This window comes from Crinia signifera, chromosome 19, assembly GCF_055691185.1.
Source record: "Crinia signifera chromosome 19, ASM5569118v1, whole genome shotgun sequence".
NCBI lineage: Eukaryota > Metazoa > Chordata > Amphibia > Anura > Myobatrachidae > Crinia > Crinia signifera.
The window spans coordinates 44,717,654-44,736,367 of NC_139226.1; the positions used below are offsets into that span (position 1 = coordinate 44,717,654).

The 18,714-nt window shown below is 45.4% G+C and overlaps 1 protein-coding gene across 3 annotated transcripts in view; it reads left to right on the forward strand.

Annotated features, from left to right (window-relative positions):
• The window catches only part of LOC146042463 (3-beta-hydroxysteroid sulfotransferase-like), a 49,957-nt gene extending 31,889 nt beyond the window's left edge, over positions 1-18,068 (forward strand). For 2 of the 3 annotated variants that reach the window (XM_083162455.1, XM_083162454.1), the window contains exons 4-7: positions 7,229-7,355; positions 11,305-11,399; positions 15,539-15,719; positions 17,722-18,068. In XM_083162455.1, the coding sequence (XP_083018581.1) occupies positions 7,229-7,355; positions 11,305-11,399; positions 15,539-15,719; positions 17,722-17,816 (498 nt within the window). In that variant the 3' untranslated portion in view covers positions 17,817-18,068. Of the gene's footprint in view, positions 1-7,228; positions 7,356-11,304; positions 11,400-15,538; positions 15,720-17,519; positions 17,623-17,721 lie in introns of those variants that run through there. The other variant, XM_083162456.1, reaches the window with a different exon arrangement.
• Positions 18,069-18,714: the final 646 nt, after the last annotated feature.

An 18,714-nucleotide genomic window follows, 5' to 3' on the forward strand; every position in this document is an offset into this window, starting at 1 on the left:
TCTCCTGCAGAGGAGGCATGTGAGGGGATGTTTTTTCGTAACACATACCCTCACATGTTACCAGGGGAATTGGCAGTGGGGCGGATGTTCAGACAGGCGGCATCTCATGCATACTTGCCTACTTTTGAAAAACAGTTTCAGGGAGATTATAGTTAGTAACAGATTTTTGCAAAGCACCCCATTGAGAGGGCATGTCATGCTCCACCCAAAGGGCGTGTCTAGTTCCATATATGGAGAGATTGTGAAAAGAGATTGTGAATGTGGCACCTAGAAGCGTGGGTGTGTACTGCTACATCTGAGAGGAATCTTTTAAAATGACTTATATCCAAATGTAGCTGAGCCCCAAAGCAGTTGGTAAGAGCTACTATACTTGGTAAAGTGCTGGGAAATGGCGCTGATGATTCAATGTAAATGTATCTATCTCTCATTCCTTTTTTCCCAAAAAAATGTAAGTGTAATGTGGGCTAGGTGACATGAGGGAGATTGCTAGACTAATGAGGGAGAGAGGGAGATTACTGCTATTTCAAGGAGTCTCCTGCAGAATGCAGGAGGGTAGGCAACTATGATTACCGAGCCAACTCGAATTGGCCCATATGTACAATACAGAGTGACCAATATTAAAATACAAAAAGCATTCAAACGATGCAGAATGCATTCCAGTGACCAAAACACAATACAAATATCAACCAGGAGATCACCATACAATCCAGGCTATGTCCTAGTGACGGCCATATAATACAGAGAGCATCTTATTGTCTGTAATACATTTACAGAGATCATATCTGAAACTGACACATATCCCTTTGAACACTATATAATAGAAAGAGCATCCCGGTGACATACACTAGGGAGATGTACATGCAATTTGGGCATGCGATTTAAGCGTTAAAACGCATGTACAGTGGCGAGATTGCATGTACATGACAAGAGGGGCGATGCAATGCGCGTTCCCGTGCACATTATTGGCAGAGTGTCTATAAATACGTGCTGTGTGGTTGTTAGACGACACACTTAGAAGATATAACCAACTTGAGGTTTATTCAAGTGACAGGCTTGTAGAATACAACAGTACTTCAGTAGTTAACTTCAGGCGTAATACAACTGATGCATGGGAATCACAGTCTCAGGCGTTACTTATCTGTAGCGTTCAGCTTGTGCAGGGTTAATGGCAATTAACTGGTTTACGCTGCGGTATCTCTCCCAGTCGACGCTGCTGCCAATGATGAATCTCCCTGTATAAAGGTCACGCTTGTAACGGGAGTACAGCGGGGCTTGCTCTTACGCGCTCCGGTGCACGTGGAGCTGCAAACAGGCATGGAGGATGTCACACACGCTCTCTGAGGCACACGATCACACTATAACTTCCCTACAGGAAAGGAAACGCTGCCAGCAGGGTCAGGGGTCTCTGCCCTGCTATTCGCTATGCGAGCTGTCACTCAGGGTGACGTCTAGCTACAGTGGCTGCAAGGGGACAAGGCAGTCTGTAGGCTGCACACTAAACAGTGTATGGAGACAGACGCTGGGCGCTGCATTCTAACACTCCCCCTCGCTCAAGGCTGTCTTCGGCTACATAAAAGAACTTAATACAATGCTTTGTCCTTTTGTTATACCTGTAACCGAAAAAATGGTTAGAGAGAAAAGACATTCAGAACATCAAAACTTCAAATCAACATTTTGAACTTAGACAAGTCCACAGTCCTTCACGAACTTAATAAGCAAGTTTGTCGACAGTCCTTTTGTAAGCATGTCAGCGACATTCTGTTCACTTGCAATGTATTCAACATCGATGGACTTGTTCTCCACTAGTTCTCTGATGAAGTGGTGTCTGATCGCGATGTGTTTCGACCTTCCATGGTGCTTGGTAGTACAGGAAAGATCTATTGCTCCCCTGTTATCACATGCAATGCTGATAGTCTCTTCTTCATAAAGTAGACCTAACTCACACAAAGTCTCTTTGATCCAGAGTGTTTCCTTTGATGTCTCTGTAAGAGCCATGTATTCGGCCTCAGTTGTCGAGAGAGCAACGGTTGGTTGTTTTCTACTCGCCCAACTAACTGCTGCCCCGGCCAGTGTGAACAGGTAACCGGTGTGGGAACGACGATCATCTTCATCTGCTCCCCAGTCGGCATCGCAGAAGACTTTCAAATTTGAATTGCTTGTCTTGGCGAATTTTAATTTCAAGGAACTTGTACCATTTAGGTATCTCAGAATCCTCTTCACTGCGATCCAGTGTTGCCTTCCAGGATTTATTGCAAATTGGCTCACCCGACTGACTGCATGAGTGATGTCTGGACGGGTTCCAATACTTGCATACATAAGACTTCCAACCACGTTCTTGTAAGGAACATCTTGCATTTCCTCTACTTCTTCTTGTGTGGTTGGTGACATACCTTTTGTAATCTTGATGCTTTTGTCAATTGGTGTATTGACTGACTTGGAGTCTGCCATCCCATACTTCAAGATTGTTGCCTCGATGTACATTTGTTGGTCGACTGTGACTGTTCCCTTTTGCAAGTCTTGAACAATTCTCATTCCCAACAAATGATTGGCTGGACCTAAGTCTTTCAACTTGAATCTCTGTTTTAGTTGATCTCTCACACTTATGATGTGATCTTCGTGACCTGCTATAAGTATATCATCCACATAGACTGCTATGATGAACAACTTTTCTCCCAGAGTTTTGTGATAAAGGCAGTGGTCAGTCTCTGATCTAATAAAATTCATTTCAAGTAGTACTGTGTCCAATTTTATGTACCAGCAACGACCACTCTGTTTTAGGCCGTATATGGATTTCTTCAGAAGACACACCTTCTCTGTCTGAAGTTCATCCTCCTTATAATGATCTGGTGATTCCATATAGATTTCTTCAAGTAGCTCTCCATTTAGGAACGCTGAGTCGAAGTCTAGTTGGTATAGCAGTAAGTCTTGTAAGGTGGCGACTGCAACTACTAATCTAAGAGTGTTATACCTCGCAACTGGTGAGTATATCTCCCCATAGTCAATTCCGGATCTCTGTGTGTATCCCTTAGCAACAAGACGGGCTCTGAATTTAACTTCTTGCAGAAGACCCACTTGTTCTTGACTGTCTTGCGGTTGCTTGGCCTATCTACTATGGTCCAAGTATCGTTCTCTTTCAGCGCTGATAGCTCTGTGTCTATTGCAGATTTCCATTTCGCCCAATCACTGCACGCTTTCGCTTCTTGAATACTCTGAGGTTCACTGAAAGCAATATTCGCATATTCTTCCTCATATCTTCTGGCTGGTATGCCCTTGTTACTTCTTATGGAAGCTCTGTTTGTTGGTTCGCTTCCCTCTTCAGTATTTTCTGTTTCAGGTATGCTTTCTATTTCACACACCTCTACTAGTGCTTGCTTTTCTTGCTCTTTTGCTTTTGTGGGTGATGCTGTTTCTTGAAATATTACATCTCTTGATTTTAGAAGACGTCTGTTCTCTGCATCCCAGAGCCTGTACCCTTTGCTCTCCTCACAATAGCCTAGCAGTATGCACTGTCTTGATTTCGGGTCAAGTTTCTTTCTCTTCTCCTTTGGTATATGCGCATAAGCTCTGCTCCCAAAGACACGGAGATGACTGATGTCTGGCTTCTTCCCAGACCAGGCCTCTAAGGGGGTTTTTCCCTTCACGGCCACTGTGGGTGTTCTGTTTTTCAGGTATACTGCAGTAGATACAGCTTCTGCCCAAAAACTCTTCTCCAGGCCAGCATCGTTCACCATCGCTCGTGCTCTTTCAAGGATTGTTCGGTTCGCCCTTTCACTTACGCCATTCTGTTCAGGCGTATAGGCCATCGTCAGCTGATGCTTTATGCCATGCCTTTTGAGAAAGTCAGTTAGTGCTTCATTTTCGTACTCTCCCCCATTGTCGGATCTCAGGACTTTTAGCTTTAGGCCCGTCTGAGTTTCCACTAGGTTCTTGTACTCCACAATTTTCTTGACCACCTCACTTTTCTTCCTTATGAAGTATACGTGTGTCATTCTTGTGGCGTCATCAATGAGAGTCATGAAGTACTTGTAACCACTGGTTGACTCCTCTTCCATTGGTCCGCACACATCTGTGTGCACCAGAGCTAACTGTAATTCTGCTCTGCTTGCTAACTTGGGAAATGGGTTGCGGGTCTGCTTGCCTTTTATGCAACTCTCGCACACAGGTCTTCCGGTGTCTTTCACTGTGATCCCTGTTGCCATCCCATCAGCTAATTTCTGGACATTATCATATCCTAAGTGTCCAAACGTCTGTGCCAGAGTTCCATCGACTCATTTTCAGCAGAGGCTGCCAAAGCTACACATTCATCTGTGTCTAGGACGTATAGTTGGTTGCATCGGGTTGCTGAAGCAATTACAGTCCCTCTTTCATTATGCACCATACACCTGCCCTTTGCAAACTGAACTCTGTAGCCTTTTGCCTCGAGTACGCTGATAGCGATGAGGTTACTTCCCAATTCTGGTACATACAGGACGTCTTGGATATCTGTGACTACTGTCTGTCCCTCAATTCTTAGTCTCACTGTGATTGTCCCAACACTTGATGCAGTAAGGACCTTTTCACCAATCCCGGTAACTGTTGTGGGTGTACACTGTGTTAAAGAATTGAACCACTCCTTGTTGCAGCTGAAGTGTCTAGAGGCTCCCGAGTCCATGTACCAGAGATCCCTCCTTGGCTTGTCTGCTACATTCAGTGCTGACTCGTTTTTCTTGTCATGCCGCTTGTGCATGCCACTAGTGTTCTTCATCCTGCATTCTGAAGCCTTGTGCCCTACTTTGTGGCACACATAACATTTGAATGTGCATTTCTTGGGTTTTGCACCCTTTGCTACTAAGGCAGAACCCTCAGCTATGGCTTCCTTGTGGATTCTCTCTTGGAACTGTAGTAGCTTGGCCCTCACAACTTCTGTTGTAAGCTTGGTTTCATTTGACTCTAGCGCGACAACTAGGAAGTCAAATTCTTCTGTCAAATTCTGCAGCATTACCATCGCCACTTCTTCCTCATCCACTTTTGCTCCTACAGATGCCAATTGCTGAGCTATCGATAGTATCTTATCAATGTAATCGTTCATGTCCTTGCATGCATTCAACTTTGTTCCATACAGTGTGCGTCTCAGACTTATCCTCCTCATTAGGCCTTTATTCTCATAAGCACCTTGTAGAGTTGTCCACATGTCCTTAGCGGACTCTTTCCCACAGATTGTAGAGTAAACATGCTGCTCCACAGCCAGGCCTATTGTGCCAATGGCCTTGTCTACCTCTTCTGGGTTTGGACTATCTCCTGGGGCTATTTTGACTTTCCATAGCTTCTCCCTTTTAAGCTGCATTTCCATAGCGAACTTCCATGTAGTGTAATTCTCTGAGCCTTTGAGTTTTGGAAAGTTCATGCTATGCCCTGTACTGTGCATTCTCGTTAACTCTTCCACAAATGACAATTTAGAAATAATTCCTTTGTGTTCTTTTATGTACTGCGCTAGCACTTGGTCTTTAGGGGGTTAATCTTCGTGCATGTGACGTGCTGGGCCCATAACCTATTGGCAGAGTGTCTATAAATACGTGCTGTGTGGTTGTTAGACGACACACTTAGAAGATATAACCAACTTGAGGTTTATTCAAGTGAAAGGCTTGTAGAATACAACAGTACTTCAGTAGTTAACTTCAGGCGTAATACAACTGATGCATGGGAATCACAGTCTCAGGCGTTACTTATCTGTAGCGTTCAGCTTGTGCAGGGTTAATGGCAATTAACTGGTTTACGCTGCGGTATCTCTCCCAGTCGACGCTGCTGCCAATGATGAATCTCCCTGTATAAAGGTCACGCTTGTAACGGGAGTACAGCAGGGCTTGCTCTTACGCGCTCCGGTGCACGTGGAGCTGCAAAAAGGCATGGAGGATGTCACACACGCTCTCTGAGGCACACGATCACACTATAACTTCCCTACAGGAAAGGAAACGCTGCCAGCAGGGTCAGGGGTCTCTGCCCTGCTATTCGCTATGCGAGCTGTCACTCAGGGTGACATCTAGCTACAGTGGCTGCAAGGGGACAAGGCAGTCTGTAGGCTGCACACTAAACAGTGTATGGAGACAGACGCTGGGCGCTGCATTCTAACACACATTGCATCGCCCCTCCTCGTACGCAGCTTCTGCCAGAGAAATCGGTCGCCACACCCGCTGGGTCCCCAGGTCATGGCCGCACCACCGCTGTCCAGGGTGTGAAAGTACCAGAGCCACATTTCCCAGGTCGCGCAACCTGGCATTTCAATCCTGGTGACAACCATTGCTGTGCAGTGTGAACAGTTCACACATTGGCGGAGGCAATGCTTGGACAGGGCGTCATCTCCAAGTGCTACCTCCTCCCCTCCCCTGGATGGCGCGCCGCCGGGATGGACTGTTGCCCTGATCCCAGGTACAACGCGGGGGAGTATACCCAAAGGGGTATAATATAGTGACTGTAGGAGGAAATCTTGATGCCTTGAGGTAACTATACTAGAAGAGAAAAGATCTGATTGGTTGCTATGGCCAACATCTCATCTTTAATAGAACTCCCATCTTTGCAATATGTGCTTAAACTCTCACTTTGTCTAATAGGAGGGCAGCACCGCTATCAATGCACAAGCAAAACATAACATTCTGCTTGCCAGATTGTGCTTTAAATTATTATGTATTTAAATGATTCATTTATTAATTACGTGTTCAAATGATGTCTTCAAATGTATTTATTAAAGAAAATATTCAATTTACAAGGATAATCTCATCTTTAACAGACAGATCTGTAACGTAATATGATGTAGTGGGGTATGGGTAAAAACCGGACCAGGACAAGACCCACCGGGGGGGGGTGTCCTGTCCAGGGGGGCTTCATGTGACAGCTGTCACCAGGTAGAGGAGGAGGGGTAGAATAAAGCCTCCCTGTATGGTCTGGGCATGTAGCAAAAATCGGACGGTCCAGACCACACGGGGAGGCTGTAATCTCCCCTTCCCCATGTCCCTGATGATAGCTATCACAGGGACCCCCCGGACAAGACACCCCCCGGACGGGACACCCCCCGGAGGACCGGACACTACAAGCCCCGGACTGCAGATTTTGATGTCCGGTCCGGGGTTTAGTCCGGGTCCGGTTTTTACATAGTCCCTGATGTAGTGTGTAGGTACCGTACACTTGCAATTTCTAAAAGTGGATTTTCATGCTAATGTTCTAATTTAATAAATTAAGATTGTTTTTACTATTTTAGGTGATTTACACAGTTCGAAATCCTAAAGATATTTGTGTGTCTCTCTACCACTTCTCATTGATCGCTCAGTTCATGGATTCCAGAGAAGACTTCCAGGACTTTGTTTCTTTGTTTCATAGTAATGACAGTGAGTAATGCTCAGTACAGTAAAATGGAAATGATTTAGAAAAAATAGTTGGTAATATACACCACTTCTTAATCCACTGAGGCGATTTGGTCCAATTTCGGACGATTGCGACCAATCGTCCCGTTAAATCGGACCAAATCGCCTCTCCCCGACATACAGTCAGGTCCGATGCGCGGTCCCGTGCGCATCTGACCCGACCAGGTGGTCGACCTGACCACATGTTCAGGGACCTCCCTCCAGGCGGCGAGGTGGGTGGGAAGCAGGGACGCATGCAATCCATCACAACGGATCGCACGCGTCCCTGTCGCCCGGAAGGTCCCTTTAGAAACAGATATCTCATAAATGTATTTGCAAACCACTTTCAACACTTCTTGTGTATGATATGCTTGGCTGCAAAAGCAAACCACGCAGTGCTGAGTGCAAATCAGTGGCGGAACCAGAGGGTCGTGGGCTCAGGTGCAAAAAATGCTTTGGGCCCCTCCCCTACCATATTGAAAAATGATTGTGCGGCCCCCAGCCCCCGTTTTTATACGCCCAGACCCCATTTTATGGCTGCCTTGTACTGGACGACTTGTGCTGTGCTGTCTCTCGCTCCTCCGCTCCGCCCGTATGCTCAGCTAGTCAGCTCAGCAGCTCCCTTCGGCGTCTCAGAGAAGCAACAGGCAGCCTGCAATTGGCTGCCTGTTGCTAGGCAACCGCCCGGAGTTGACCACTCCGGGCAGGAATGAATACATAGGCGCAGCAGCAGCACGGTGCAGGCAGGCAGGGTGCTGCTGCATCTATTCTGCATGCCCCGGCGGCATCCGACACTGCCACTCAGCTGCCACCAGGCAGCCAACCCCGTCCCCACGCTGCCCGCCCGCTTCCCCTCCTTCCCCCACACACAGTGACGGCGGCGCACAAATAAAAAATTCAAATGTTATGCCGGGCAGACGGCGCGGCGGCATCGGGCCCCTTTAACCTCTCGGGCCCCGGTGCACTGCACCGTCTGCACCGGCGGTAGTTCCGCCCCTGGTGCAAATACGTTTTTATAAAGGAACCTGCTGGCTTTTGCTCCGGAGCCAAGCATTCACATCTATGGTGATTCAGGGGACCATGTGCTATCCAGGCAACTACTGCAGAGTTAAAGCTGTTTCTGCTTTGCCTGTTGTTGCAGCTAAGCAGAAGGCGACTACAGGGCTTGGTGCTAATAATAGACCTGCCTAGGAGTGTGAGCATTAAATCACCCATTTGGCAGTGCCAGTAGCCAGCACAGGCCCTGATCTCACCGGTCCTGCGCAGCTGCATCCGAGAATTTTTTTTTCCCCAGGTGCAAGGTTCTATGTAGAAGAGAAGCAGATTACGGTGGGGGTTTCTCTAAAGTGAAAATGAGGTAAAAAAAAACATTTTGTATGCACTAAAACACCTCCACCGGGGCACTGCTGAGGAAGGATTTGCCATATTTTGCTACCCTATAGACACCTATTGGCTTCTCTCCGCAGCACCGTGTGAGGGATCCATCATGGATCCCTCCCAGCATGCCTCCATGGGTGGGGCTGTCACTCTGGGCATGCGCAGAGGGACTCTTCAGTCTCAGACCTGGAAGTCCTGGGACGGCGTGGCATTGCAAAGGACATCTCTTATTTCAAGAGCTTTCCTATGCGTTAGTGCATATGCAATTAATATGGATGTGTGGCACAGAGGAGCGGCGGATGTTAGAACATCCCATCCTACGGCAGCTACAGGTGGGGATGTCAGTGCTGGAGAAGACATCCAATGGTAGGTGGCCTCTTAGTAACATCTGGGACACTTAGCGCTGCCAGAGGTGCTTATGGCAATGCTAGTGACCAAGATGCTGCTCCGATATTGTAACCTGCTGTTATCACTATTAGGCCCCAGACTTTCTCTAGCATATTCCCTGCTTTACTCCGCTTGGTACAATGGGCACGGTGCCTGGCTACGCTCTGCAGACTATTCTATTCTCCCTCCACGCCCTAGTGGATGATAGGGCATGAAATACCACCTGTCAGCATGTCGGCTCCACAAAAAAAAAAGTGAAAAACCCATGTCGACTTTTTGACTGTCGACCTTCCAATGTCAACCTAATGCTTGTGTGGACCTAAAGCCCAGTTCTATGGCCATGGTCTAATGTCTGAATCTCAGGCTTCCAATGGTTGCTGGATGGTAAACTTTTGTCTTGTTTGACCCCATATTCTGGCTCCAGCTGGTATTTGGACCTATGCTCAGTGTACTCCATATGTTACTGTAGCTCCCTGCTTATCTCACAAATATATGTTCACACTCCTTCTCAGGGACTGGCCCACAGTACACAAGGTGGTCTATTTGTCATTGTTCTAAGAACAAGGTCTGTGTACAGAGATGTGATATCTACACAAAGGGCAAAGGGTCTAACACAGGGGTAGCCAACTCCAGTCCTCGAGAGCTACCAACAGCTCACATTTTCCTGACAACCTAGTGATATGTGCTTTCTTACCTATAAGTAGCCTTCATGTGAAGGCTACTTATAAGTAAGAAAGCACATATCACTTATTTCTTTGCACCGCACTTTATGCACTGTATTGCACGTCCTGAAGAAAAGGCCCAGGTGGCCTTGAAACGTTGACCAGCACTTTGTGTATTTATTGAACTGAATATATAAACCCTTTTTTGGACTTAAACAAAATCCGTGGATAGCGGCCTTATTTCTATGGGCCTTGCCATAAGCCCTAGATCTCCTCTCTACCAGACTTGAAGGAAGGCACCTCGGCTTTACCCATTCGTCCAGAATGCCGAACGACCACAGCGACTATATATATACATATATATATATATATATATATATATATATATATATATATGCTACTGGGATGGTGCTTACAATAGGCACACAGCAGATGTGAAAGTGACTGTTAAGCCTCATACACACTAGCCAATCCCCGCCAACACTGATATCGCCGGTGGCCAGGACCCGGATGGGGGCGGGGGGGCATTGACAAGTCCATACACACTTGCCAATACTGGGTGGAAATGGAGTGATGGTCATGCTGCAACCATTGTTAACAAGTACCTTCCTCCTGTGAACATGCAGGATGAGGTAGGGGGAGCACGCATCACTAACGATATGGAGTATACACACTAGGTGTTATTGTAAACAATATATCTCAGAAAGCCCATTCTGAGTGATATTGTTCACAATATCACCTAGTATGTATGATATCCGGACAGTGGATCGATAGGGTGGTGGTCAACCATACCATGGTCAACCACTAGAGGTCCATGGCATCTAGTTAGGTGCCTATACTTGGTCATCTGCGTTTAGATAGACAGTGTTGGAAGATAGATGGAAGGTAAGCATCAATGGGAACCTGGTTGACATTAGCAAGGTCAACATGTTTTTTTTCGTCTTTTTGGTGCCGGATCACTTGCTTCCAACTCTACTATCCGAGTATGAATATAATAGTGTGCAGAGTGTAGCTAGGCACCGTTACCGAAGCATGGCGAGTGCAGTGAGCCATGTGAGGGGAAACTGTTAACATAAAGTGTCCATGGGCACCCCACTGACATTCGGCACCAAAAAAGACTTTGCTACTGTCGACCACGTACGTACCTTAGGTTGATCTCCCATCACTGTCTATCTAAGCGCTGATGACTAAGTATAGGCGTCTAAATATTGGCCATTGACTTCTAGTGGTCTATCATGGCAATGCCGACCTGAACATGATCAATGTATGGAGCTTTACAGGGCTGGTTTTACAGGGTAATACAGGAACACAGTGGTAATGCAGGAGGTCCTTAGTGACTGGGGTGTACAGTATGTATGTCGCGTAGGAGACAGCATAGACTTCTGCACTCCTAACAGAAAAGCTCAAGGAAAATGAAAAACACTTTTGGAACCAAATGACTGTACATGCAAACTAATGGCAAGCTGTTTTATTTTAACATGACATATTTTTATGCGTTTGTTTTGTAGTCATTTTTGGTCGATGGTCTGAACATGTTAAAGGCTGGCTAACAATGAAAGACAACCCAAACTTTCTTCTTTTTTCATATGATGAATTGTTAAAGGTACGCAGCTTACATATATTTAGCATTTATAATAGGGTGTATGGACATTATTGGCCCTGTATTTGCAAAAATAGTTCAAAGCTCTGCAAACAGATTTTTCCTGAGCCACTAAAGGAAGCAATTGTTAGACCACTTAGAAAAACAAATTTAGACCCTGACTACATGAATGGGTGTCTTATGGCGGTCTGACAATTGTGATCCCGACAGTCTGTATCCCGACATTAGAATCCAGAATTGCGGGCTCTGTGGCTTGCCACAGGTTCTGTTCTCCCTCTATGGGGGTCATGGACCCCCACAAGGGAAAATAGCCCCTGCCAGGGATCCCGACTGTTGGGCATTTAAAACATGGGATTCCAATGTCGGAGTACTGACTGTCGGGCAGTCATTCGGCACCCACATGAACAACTACATACCGGTACCAAACCTATCTTTTCTAGGAAAGGTTATTGAGAAAATGGTAGCAATTAGAAACCCGCCTGTCAGCCCATGATATTTAGGATCCATTCCAGCCAGGATTCAGGAGAAGACACAGCACTGAAACAGATCTGGTATGTGTGCTCAATGATCTTCTGATGGCAAGAGACAGAGGTGACTGTTCATCCTTCTGGATCTCTTGGCAGCTTTTGATACTGTGGACCATGATATTCTAATTCAGCGCCTGCAAAATTTCTGTGGGTTGGATGGCACAGTTCTTAGCTGGTTCAAATAATTTCTCACTGGTAGGTCACAGATAGTTTCATGTGGAATATATTCATCATCACCAGTGCAACTTCCATGTGGTGCCCTGCATATAATCTGCTTTTTCCCGATTATATGCTACCACTGGGTGAAATGATCAGACATCATGGCCTGGTCCACAACTGTTAGGCAGATGATACACAACTATACCTGTCCTTTACTTCAGGTACTAAGAACTCAATGATAACCCTAAATGGCAGTCTAGCTGAGCTCCAGGACTGGATGAGTGCCAGTTGGCTGCGACTGAACCTGGATAAAACAGAGGTCCATATGATTGGTCACAGGACAAGTCTGCAGAAGAGCCAACCAAAAGGATTTAGGCTTGGGGGTGCAGAACATGTGTGGAATCTTTCAAGTCCAACATCTAGTCAGGCTCAACAGCCCTAGCGCAAGTAGCAGATCCAATGGTGAGCCACTTTAAAATAAAAACATTAACATTGTTCAACATTCAATGTAGACCATTTTGGAATTTAAAAAAAAATTACAATTAATTTAAACATTTAAACCAGAGTGTTTTGAATTGCAAAAAAAATAAAAAATTGGACTGCGAAGGGTTAAATCCTCATTCTATCATCTATGGAATATAGCCAGAATAAAGCACTTAATTCCATACGAACATCTTCCTACAGTCATACATGCATTTGTATCATCGTGCCTTGACTACTGCAATGCCCTCTACCTGGGTCTCCCCACAAAAGAATTGCACAGCTTACAGATGGTACAAAACACAGCCGCCAGGCTATTAACCAACCAGCCACATAACACCCATACTGTACTCCCTTCACTGGCTGCCTATAAAATGGCGAATCCTTTTCAAGATTGGCTAACTGACTTTCAAAGCTCTACATGACCAGGGCCCAAGGTACCTAAAGCAGCTTCTGCGGAGGTGCATACCACACTTGTCTGCATTCGCAGTAACCTAAATCGGTGATGATCACAGGTTAACTACAGCCTGAGTAAATCCAATCCTTACTCAAACTGTGTCACGAGGCCAAGCCAATCCTGGAGTGACATGCCCCCATTCCGGAAGCATCGGCAGTCACCACCCCACAAATTCTTAATACATTTCCTATGGATTTTTATAATTTGAAATAACAAAATCAGATCTCCATTAACCAACAGTTTGGCAGAGGGTAATGCCTATGGGATTTTTTCTGCATTGCTATGTGTGTTACAGCATATCCGATCGGATCCCTCCCAGCACGGCCCATGGCCGCTTGGGCCACTTTGTGGAAGTATAGGAACCGGAGCACATTGCAATGGGCAGCTCTTACTAATCGCATATGTTAGATGGGTGGCAGGATGTGCTGTTGGTACATCCTGCCCAAGGTCCATTATTGTTTTCAGGAAAACGATTTTGGTATTTGTTTTCTAGCACGGCGCCCATCGCAGGTGATCGCATACCTTAACTTAAGGTATGCGATGGACGCGACCGACGCGATTTCAGGGCTATTTTTAGCCTTTTCCCCGACAATTAAAAAATCGCGTCCATCGCATGCCTAAAAGTTAAGGCATGCGATGCGACCAATGCGATGGACGCGATTTTACATAGGGAACAATGTTAAATGGGCCAATGGACCCGATTTTTCATTGTATACCCACCCTTATGGGTATTTTACATGTGAAATGCCCCCCCCCCATTGTTAACGCCACCCCACGATGAACGCCAACCCGAAGCGTGGCGAGCGCAGCGTGGCGAGCGCAGCGCGCCCGCGAGGGGCGGCGGTACAGGTAATCCGACCTTTTCATACCCCCACTATCCACGTCAGCATGGAGTTGATTTTATATAGTGTGGCGAGTGCAGCGAGCCACCGAGCCCGAAGCGTGGCGAGCGCAGCGTGCCCCGCAAAGGGGACGCGTAATACCTGTGAAGTAATGCGCGTCCCCCCGCAGGGCTCGCTGCGCTCGCCACACTATATAAAATCAACTCCACGCCGACGTGGATAGTGGGGGTATGAAAAGGTTGGAGGACGTGTACCGTCGCCCCTCGAGGGCTCGCTGCGCTCACCACACTTCGGGTTGGCGTTCATCATGGGGTGGCATTAACAATGGGGGGGCATTTGACCCATCAGGGTGGGTATACAATGAAAATTGAGGTCTGGGGGGCATTTAACATTGGGCCCAATGTAAAATCGGGTCTCAGGGACCATTTTATATTGGTTCCGATGTAAAAATCGCATCGGTCGACCCGATGGATACAATCAAAATCGCAGGCGCCATGCTAGGAAACAAGTACCAATATTTTTAAATAGTGTATTTCTCACACTATTTTAAGGACTCTGTTTCCATATTTCTATCAGAAGTTTCAAAACATTATAAATATATTTCATTATGTACTCTATTTATAACACTGCAGGCGTGCGAATGCACATGCACACATGCCGTGCGCATGTGTGCGCTGACTCTAGCGGTGTGTGATACCCCCCTCTCTCCTGTACCTCAGTGGTTCACAGAGCAAGCTCTCCTTGCATGCCGATCAGGAGGCGGAGCCTCTAAGAAATCGGCACACCTGGCATTTGCCAGAAGTGCCAGATGGCCAGTCTGGTCCTGCTGGCTGCTTTTTTTTTTTTACACTCCAATTTAGATTTCAGTTTGAACACACCCCACACAAATCTAACTCTCTCTGCACATGTTACATTGCCCAACCCCCCCCCCCCCCCTATTCTCCTGAAGAAGTCCAGCAATAATTGTGCGGAGGACGAAACGTGTTGAGAGACATTTGGTGGACAGTGACTGACCTCAAGGGCACGCACCAGATAAGCTTTTATCATATTTTAAAATTGTAAGGGCAACTAAGTTACATTTATGTGTAATAAAATTGTGTGGTTGTATTACACTATTATCTCATTGCTTTCCTTCCTTAAAAAATTACCCTTATGGACTAAATGTGGGATTCCGTGGGAGTACTCGAAGTGGACAATACAGAAGTCTGAGGAAACCCGAGTATACCAACTGCATCTGGGATATTTAATAGGGCTTGTTTTACAGGGGTGGGATACCACTGATCACGGTACACCTTCACTTGTTGGGGTGTTGACTTCCCAATGTGGGGAAGGGTATACAACTGACAAAAAACTTATTACACTAGGAGACGCTTTCTCTCACTCTTTTTTCGTATATATATATATATATATATATATATATATATATATATATATATATATATATACACACTATTAATATCATAGCAGGACACATCTACTGTATATAATTGTTTTGTAATAATATTTATTTATATTGTTGTAGCGATGTCACTTATATTGAGGCCCATTATGCTGTCATTATTTTCATATTTAATACTGTGGCCGCTAGATGTATATATTTGAACTTAGATCTGATAGTTTCTTGGTTTGTCTTAGTAATAAATTGTTAAACAAAAATACCTTTGTTTGTTCCATTAGGATCCAAAAAGTAACATCATTAAACTTTGTAAGTTCCTTGGAAAAGAGTTGGACGATGCAGCCATAAATTCTGTCGTGGAAAATTCCTCTTTTAAAGTTATGAAGTCAAACGACAAGTCCAACTACACTTTGGTTCCTGACTTCATATTCAAAAAGAGCTTTGGTTCCTTCCACAGAAAAGGTACAATACCATGATCATTATGTGCACAGTAAATGCTACAAAAAATGTATCGCAATTTTAGTATTAGATTTGCCTGAATTAATTTATGAAACGCTATCAAGGAAACAGGACCTTCCCACTTGGCATTGGTATCGTGGGTAAGGTTGGATGTATAATTTAATGGTAGTTAACTAATATGGCATAGGTTCAAAAGTAATTGATGATCACTTTTTGGGTACTGTAGATGTGCTGTATTCTGATTAAGGGGTATATTTGCAGGTGAATGGGTTGTCAATTCCGATGAACATTGACAGCTTTGACCTATAAATGGCATCTGGAACAGGGAAGAAGAAAGTACTGCCCATTTTTGGGGGCACGCCTATGATTAGTTAAAAATTAACATCTATTATGAAACAATAAAAGTTTTGGATTAATAATAACATATAGTACTCTTAAACACACACAAATATACAAGTACAGAATATGTACAAATAGATATCTTTTTCGGGGAAAGAATTCCCGCTCAAAGTGTATATTTAAATGAAAAGAAGGGAAAATTCCCTGTGGTTAATAAGATCAAAAAAGAGGCCTGCGAAATAGGTCCTGCGGCCATGGCATTAGCCCCCAACAGGGGTGTGGTGACCCCCAATAAAGGAGTCCCCCCCCCCCCCCACCCGGGCACCCAGGGGCCAGAGCTGAAGCTGGGTGTGCCAGGTTGAGAACTTTTCAGTTGTAAAAAGTAGAATTAATATTGTGATTGGCTGTGGAACCAAAAGTCCCAGCAAACCTTACCCGCATGCTGGTACTTGGAGTACCAGCATGCAGGACATTTAAGGGATTACTGGCATTTCTAGTTCTACAGCCGAACAAATAAAAAATAAAAAAAACACTAATACACACACTGTGATGGTATAATTTTATCAAACATACCTTCAAACATACATACAAAAAGGGGGGAGTGTACAAAAACGCCAAGGTGACATAGTATTTATGGAGTGGTCTATAAGTAATCTTGCTATAAGACAAGTTGATATTGATGAGTTCCTCAAGTTGATGAGGCCCCGGTAGAATGGAGGGGGCTTGACCTCCGGGAGGGGGTGTGGCCACACCCCCTCAAAGAAATGAGAGGGAGAGAAGGTACAGGCTGCAGCTGTCTCTCCCCAGCTCATTACATGGCATTGATGAAGACTTGAATCCAGGGGCGGATTGGCCCGCCGGGAAACCGGGACATTTCCCGGTGGTCCGGTCCAGATTTCCATCTGGCTGGGCTGCCGACCATGCTACCAGGGCCGGTGCTATCAGCCCTGTGGTGCGGTGGCCATATTTGTTTTGGGCTATCCTGCCCTTCTTTATGATCAGGCTGCGGCCGATGGTCGGTGACATCACCTGCTAGCCGACTTCAGCCTGGCAGTGCGGCAGGTGACTGGTGCCTGGTAAGTAACATCCTCCCCCCGGGCAGTAGCACACCCCCCGTCTGTCCCCCCGGGCAGTAGCGCGCGCAAACCCCCCCCCCAGGCAGCAGCGTGCACCCCCCCCCAGGGCTGCTTTGATATTGTTCCCGGGCCGGATTTCGTTGCCAATCCGCCCCTGCTTGAATCTTTGTGAATTGTAATTACTGGTAGGTGTGTCTAGAGAACATGGCTCATCCACTGTAATGCTCTAACACGGTAGAGTCTAAATGGCTCCTGCACATGCTCAGTAGGGATCTTAGGATCCATCTTGGGATAGGACAGGAAGCCATCCCAGAGGACAGGAAGCCTGAGGTAACATGTGTATATTTATTCTTGTGAAAACTATATAACTTATTTGTATCCACTTTAGAATTCAGTTCTATGAAATACAGTGACAAATTCCTTTATAACACAACCCACAACAGATATTGCTGCTAGTTCAGATGCGTTCTCCATTGGGAATAATGGTAGTCATCTGCAGTACTTGTAGAACTGTAACGAACAGAACATCATCAATATCTATCATACAATGTGAACTTACACATTCACTCAAAGACGCTCTCTTCCCGTAGGCATCTCTGGAGATCATAAGCAATATTTTACTCCTGCTCAGGAGGAAGAGTTTGAAAAGCTTTCTGGTATGAATGACATCAACCTTCCCTTCTAAAAGTCTGAAGAATATCAGCAATTCATAAGAAGCTTCTTCCCCATGTTGGAACATTATAAAATGACAAAAAGATCGGGGAAGCTATCACAGACGGCACATCTGATTTTGGTTTCTGTTAACAATATATCTTTCATACTGAGAAGTAAAAAATTACTATTACCCTGTAAAAATACTTGTATATATCATCTTACATTTTTTTATTCCTAATCAATTTGAAAATAAAGAAATCATTGTTTTTGGTTTTCTTCTGTATACAGCGATAGTAAAATTGTTTATATATATATAAGATAGGCCGAAGTTACTAGGGAGAGATAAAGTGGAGAGATGTCATTGTTTAAACTCAGCTTGTAACATGGTTGTTAGAAGCAGATTGGCTGGTACTTTGGGGCCGGTTCAGATCCATTCGTAGCGGGTCAAATTCGGCCCTGTTCCTGAGAGTGGGGTTGATCGTTCCAGGAGGGGTGGCAAGAGGTGGGCAGGGGGTGGAAGCAGCCGTTTTTGGGAAGGGAAACTCCCAGCCAGGGCCGGTGCTAGGGTATTGGGCGCCCTCCTGCAAACTATAAATTTGCGCCCTCCCATATCTTATAATAGAGACATGCTTGAGGTATGCACACTTTAAAGGGGCATGTTCTTGAGTGTAGTGTGCCACACCATATACTTCTTAAACACATTATGCAACACAATAGTAGACCGCATAATACTTGCCCCTTAAACATTGTGCGATACACAATGACCCAAAATTCTAAAGGATTTACCCAAAATCACATTTGTATAATCAAATTATATCACCCAGATGGAGCAAAAATTCATGTTAAGGTGCCCGTACATGGACCGATGTGCTCCGTTGAACTAGAGCATCTAGTTAAAAACATATGCAATGTGCTAAAGCAGCGTTGTT